The sequence below is a fragment of the Colobus angolensis genome, unplaced genomic scaffold (assembly GCF_000951035.1).
Source record: "Colobus angolensis palliatus isolate OR3802 unplaced genomic scaffold, Cang.pa_1.0 Scaffold61, whole genome shotgun sequence".
NCBI classification, from domain to species: domain Eukaryota; kingdom Metazoa; phylum Chordata; class Mammalia; order Primates; family Cercopithecidae; genus Colobus; species Colobus angolensis.
The window spans coordinates 9,031,604-9,037,123 of record NW_012119710.1 but is presented as its reverse complement, the minus strand read 5'-3'; the positions used below and the strand labels follow the sequence as shown (position 1 = coordinate 9,037,123).

Genomic DNA, 5,520 nt, shown 5'->3' with positions numbered 1-5,520 from the left:
CTACTAGACCAAGCTAAAAAGAGTTAGTCCTACTGAAGTTCCACACCAATGAGCTTAAACTAAGATCTTTATGACCTTCTGAGAGAGAGAGTGTGTGTGTGTGTGCGCGCGTGTGTGTTGGTGGGAAGAGCTAAATTCCCAAACAGGCAAGTTTTACATGGCATGATAAAGAAGTACCCTCCACTTTAACCTTTACAAGAAAAGTAATTTTGAGATTACCAAATGACCAATCCCCTTTTTCTTCTCTGTTTCTGTTTTCCTCAGTCCTTTTCTGTCTATAAAACGAAGCTCCCCTGTTCAGCTCATTGGAACAACCATTATATTTTATAGTGTGAGGCGCTGCCCAATTTTATAGAATTGCACCCTAAGTCCCAGCTACTCTGGAGGCTGAGGCAGAAGGATCACTTGAGCCCAGGAGTTCCAGGATGCACCTGTGATAGCCATGATTGCTACGATTGCACCTGTGAATAGCCACTGCGTTCCAGCCTGGGCAACAATGCCAGAGTCCGTCTCTTAAAAACAAAAACAAAAGACAAACAAAAACAAACAAAAAAAAACTTTAAACTAAATTTGTTGTGATTTTGTCTTTTGACAAAGAAGAAAGGGCAGGGAAGCCAATGTGAATTGCCCCAAATCACAGAGCGAAACGGCAGTAGTCAGGACCAAAAAGCTGTCTTAGCCGTTTTCTTAGTTCCTCTGCCCATCTGCCTCTGTATTTTTAACACCAGGCCATCCAGCAGTGTCTCTTAAAGGGTGGCCCGAGAAACACCTGACTTAGAATAGCGTGGGGCACACTCTGTCTACGCAGACCCGAGGAATCTGCATTTTAACAAACTCATTGGGAAATTCTCGCGCACACCAAGGTTTCAAAGACCAGGGTCCCGTGACACAGTGCCGCACAGTTGTCAAAACAAGTGCTGTCCAATTGCTTTGGTTTTAAGTTCTTACTGCGTCATGGGAAATGTAGTTTCGAGTCTCCTCTCTCCGGACGCCCCCGCCAATCCCCGGGCGCTTTACGGAACGAGCCGAGTCAATCCGGAAATAACCGAGTGTTCGTGGCGGGCCCTTTCCTGTCCGGCTGCATTCTGGGAAAGGTCTATTTCCGTTAGGTGCTGGAGGCAGTGGCGCGCGGCTGTCCGCATTCCCACGTGAAGCGCTGCGCGAGCATCGCTAGACTGGTGGCTTCCAGCTCGTAGCGGAGCAGTCCCGGCAGCAGCGCGGGACCGGAAGTGGCTCGCGGAGGCTCAGAAGCTAGTCCCAGAGTCCGGCGTGTGGCGCCTCGGAGCGCGGCGACGGCGCCATGTCCCTAATCTGCTCCAGTGAGTGTTGGCTGCGGCCGAGCGCAGGTCGCAGGAGGCCGGAGAGCGGCGCGGGAGCGTGTGCGGGCCACTGCGGCGCTGGGGCCGGGGTGGCGGCGGGAATGGGGCGCTCCAGAGGCTGAGCGGCGGCCTGTCAGCCCCGGAGCCCTCCCCTCGGAGCGGGGTGCATTTGCGCAGTGCTCCGCAGTTTACATAGTGCCAGAGGTTTATTGTCGCAGGCATTACTGAGGCAGGTCGCCTCATTCTACAGAGTGGAAACAGGCCTGAACAGAGGGAGCTGGTGCAGGGGAAACAGCCTTGATGTAAGAGTCAGGAAATCCGAGGTCTTGTCCAGGGTCCGCCTCCTATGGGCTTTGTGAATTGGCTTAAGGCTCTGTGCCTCGGTTTCCCCATCTGCAAAATTGAGAGCATTGCACTGGATATTTTGCGAGGCCTCGCTCGGATAGTCGCAGCTTTTGCAATTTGCAAAGGTCACATGATGAGTTAGAGGTAGGCAAGGCTGGCAGCTAGGTATATGGCTCCCAGCCTTATAGTGTATGACTAATTAAAAACAGCGCACGTTTGTAAAGCCCTTATTGGTTTACAACGCGCTTCCAAGTCTATGATCTTATTTTATCCTCACAAGAATTCCTTAAAGGAGAAAAGATCCTGGTGTTGCAAATGAGGATGCAGGGCTCAGGAAGAGCGGGGCTTATCGAAGGATGCGTAGCTAGTCAGTGGCAGAGCTGGGTGACGTAGTTAGGTGACACGGAGTTTGGACCCTGAATCCATGCTTTTTCCATACCTTCCACTATCTTTCCCTTTGATATTTTATCATGACGTACAGACGTTTTCCTTTCCCTTTTCGTTGTTTCATCAGATTACTCGTTTCCCCTCCCTTTTGCTATTCACCTCCTTCTCTTCTCAGAACCTGTACATTGATCCAGAGAGGGGGAAGAAGGAAGGGAAATGATGGAAAAGGAATCCCTCACATTGAAGAAATTACAGCTCGCAAAGTACCTTCACATTCATTGTTTCCTTCCAGTCTTGGGAAAGCTCTTTTACGTTCCCCAGCACCATCTTCCCTGGCAGGGTTTACTCATTCGTTAGCTGTTTACCGAGTGCCCCGGGGGCATCTGCATTGTACTGGAAGTGAGAGACCAGCTGTAATCCTTATCCTCAAGGGGCGCACAGTCTACACAGGCAAGAGTGTAAATGATACCTCTATTGCGGGTTGTTGTGAAGATGAATTACTGTACTGTATGCCTAGAATTGTGCTTGGCACATAGACATGTGCCATGTAAATATTTTTATTGTAATGATTGTCACTTTGCTCCTTGGAATGTTCCAGGTGATAAGTGTCTGTCTGTATGCTAATCAGTTGACTGGTAGCTGGCAGACCTCAGTAGCTTCAGGATGGGGACTGGTCACCTAGAAAGACTAAAGGGTATTAGAAGGTTGGGATTTTCAGTCCTACCCCCCACTTACCTGGGGAACCAGAGGAGCTGAAGTTGTCACTAGGGACCAGTGATTTATTGAATTATGCCTTTGTAATGAAGTTTTCATAAAAATACAAAAGGGCAGGATTCAAAGAGCTTCTGTATAGCAGAATATGTGGGCTTTCCTGGAGGGTGGGGTGCCCAGGGAGGGCATGGGAAGCTCTGTACTCCTTCTCCCATACCTCATCCTATGCACCTCTTCATCTATACCCTTTGTAATATCCTTTATAATAAATTGGTCAACATAAGTGTTTCCCACAATTCTGTGAGTCACTGTTGCAAATTAATTGAACCCAAAAAGGGGGTCATGGGAACCCTGATTTACAGCTGGTAGGTCAGAAGAACAGGTCAAACAACCTGGAGCTTGCGACTGGCATCTGAAGGGGCGGGGGAGTCTGGTGGGACTGAGACCTCAACCTGTGTGATCTGACACTACTATCTCCAGGTACCTGGTGTCAGAATTGAATTGGAGGACACCCGGATGGTCACATCTGAGGTCACAGAAGTATTTTGTTTTGTGAGAGAATAGGAGAAACTGAGTTTGTTATTCCTATATTCTCACACTTTATAATTTCTTTGATAATCCCTCTGGAGCTATAGACTAAGATGGAAGGAAGGGATTTGAATGGCTTCATGTGTGTCTCCATGTCATGGAGTAAACTGTATTCATAGAATACACAATCATTGTTCAGATATGAGGTGGTGATAATGGACTGCTGTTCTCTAGGTACTTGGCACATAGTAGTTATTAATAATTATTCGTTGACTATCTGATTGTCAGGAGAGTAAAGGAAAAGCTAGTTCCACAGCTGGAAAGCATTCTGGGGCCAGTACAGAACTGGCTTAGGGTCAGATGTCTTGCTTTCTGCTAGTTGATTGTGAGGATGCCTAGTCTTGTTGGGGCTAATAGCAGATGAGGAATCCTCTAGGCTCAAGATTGCCTTCACTCCAAGCTCACTGCCGGCCTTTTCTCTACAGTCTCTAATGAAGTGCCGGAGCACCCATGTGTGTCCCCTGTCTCTAATCATGTTTATGAGCGGCGCCTCATTGAGAAGTACATTGCAGAGAATGGTACCGACCCCATCAACAACCAGCCTCTCTCCGAGGAGCAGCTCATCGACATCAAAGGTGCCTATTGGCCGCCTTAGTCTAGGGCCATCTTAGCTCAGAGCCTGAGAGGATGGGAGGTGGTGCCCGTGCACTGGAGGAGGAGCTGGTGGGCTGTGTATGGCTAAAAGGAAAAGATGTGACGGCAGGGGAGGTCCCTGGGTTATGCTCTTCATACCTGCTTTCCCTTTCGGCAGTTGCTCACCCAATCCGGCCCAAGCCTCCCTCAGCCACCAGCATCCCGGCCATTCTGAAAGCCTTGCAGGATGAGTGGGTGAGTTCCTGCAAGAGAATCAGCGTCTTCCCCACTTGAAGAGAGTGCATCGCTGAGTTAGGACTTGGGGGTGGGAAGGATGGAGCATCATTTAGAGGGTAAACTTTGTGACGTCAGGGATTTGTTTTATTCTTTGTTGTATCCCCAGCACTGAGAGCAGCGCCTGGTACGTAGTAGGTGCTCTAGAATTGTGAATTGAATGGTTGAATACATCCTGCAGGACTGTCTGGCACAGTGCCTGACACAAAGAGGGCAATCGATAAATAGCAGCAGCAGCAGCGTTGTTATCCTCTTTTAGAGAGGTGACGGCATGACAGCTGGAATTTGCCAGTAAATTAGGGAAGGTGGGTATGGGAAAGAGCTGACTCCCACTCCTGTCTGTGTGCCCAGTGTTCGGCTTGGGGTAGGAGCTCAAGAGTGTCTGCTGGCACATTCATGGTGCTCGGATATTGTTTGGGTCACTGATACTGGTCTAGGCTGTGGGATAGGAAGCAGCATCCCCTCCCCAAGAGCTGACTCCACTGGGTGCTCCCTGCGCCCCCCGCTTCAGCTCACAGTAATATTTGCCTCTCCCAGGATGCAGTCATGCTGCACAGCTTCACTCTGCGCCAGCAGCTGCAGACAACCCGCCAAGAGTTGTCGCACGCTCTGTACCAGCACGATGCCGCCTGCCGTGTCATTGCCCGTCTCACCAAGGAAGTCACTGCTGCCCGAGAAGGTGCAGCCTGTCCCCTGCCATCCCCCACCTTGGGCTGGTTCTTCTTTGTAATACCCCATTTCTAACATCATCTTTTCTCTCAGCTCTGGCTACCCTGAAACCACAGGCTGGTCTCATTGTGCCCCAGGCTGTGCCAAGTTCCCAACCAAGTGTTGTAGTAAGTGTCCCCCTTCCCTTACCAGCAGCCCATTTGTGTGCAGTGGCCCACAGAGCTGTCCTTATGCAGGTGTCTTTAGTGCTCTGTGCCCCTCACCCTCACCTTTCTTCTCTTCAGGGTGCGGGCGAGCCGATGGATTTGGGTGAGCTGGTGGGAATGACCCCAGAGATTATTCAGAAGGTAAGTCCTGCTCTCACCCGGTGGAGTGCTGACGGGCCCTTTTCACCATCTGTCTGGAGTCCATCGTGACTAAAATCGCTATGCTTTTGGGGGTTGAGTGGTGCAGAGCATGGAGTCTGGGCCCAGATTGCCTGGGTTTGTATTTTGATGCCACGACTTGTAAGCTATATGACCTTGGCTTCCTTAGCCAATTGCCAGGATGGTCTCGATCTCCTGACCTCGTGATCCGCCCGTCTCGGCCTCCCAAAGTGCTGGGATTACAGGCTTGAGCCACCGCGCCCGGCCTC

The 5,520-nt window shown here is 50.3% G+C and overlaps 1 protein-coding gene across 1 annotated transcript in view; it reads left to right on the top strand.

Moving 5' to 3' along the window:
- Nucleotides 1-1,076: 1,076 nt before the first annotated feature.
- Nucleotides 1,077-5,520, top strand: part of PRPF19 (pre-mRNA processing factor 19) — a 15,777-nt gene continuing 11,333 nt past the window's right edge. The window contains exons 1-6 of the mRNA XM_011963578.1: nucleotides 1,077-1,319; nucleotides 3,776-3,925; nucleotides 4,102-4,178; nucleotides 4,755-4,896; nucleotides 4,980-5,053; nucleotides 5,171-5,258. Coding sequence (XP_011818968.1) covers nucleotides 1,301-1,319; nucleotides 3,776-3,925; nucleotides 4,102-4,178; nucleotides 4,755-4,896; nucleotides 4,980-5,053; nucleotides 5,171-5,258 — 550 coding nt within the window. The 5' untranslated portion in view covers nucleotides 1,077-1,300. The remainder of the gene's footprint in view (nucleotides 1,320-3,775; nucleotides 3,926-4,101; nucleotides 4,179-4,754; nucleotides 4,897-4,979; nucleotides 5,054-5,170; nucleotides 5,259-5,520) is intronic.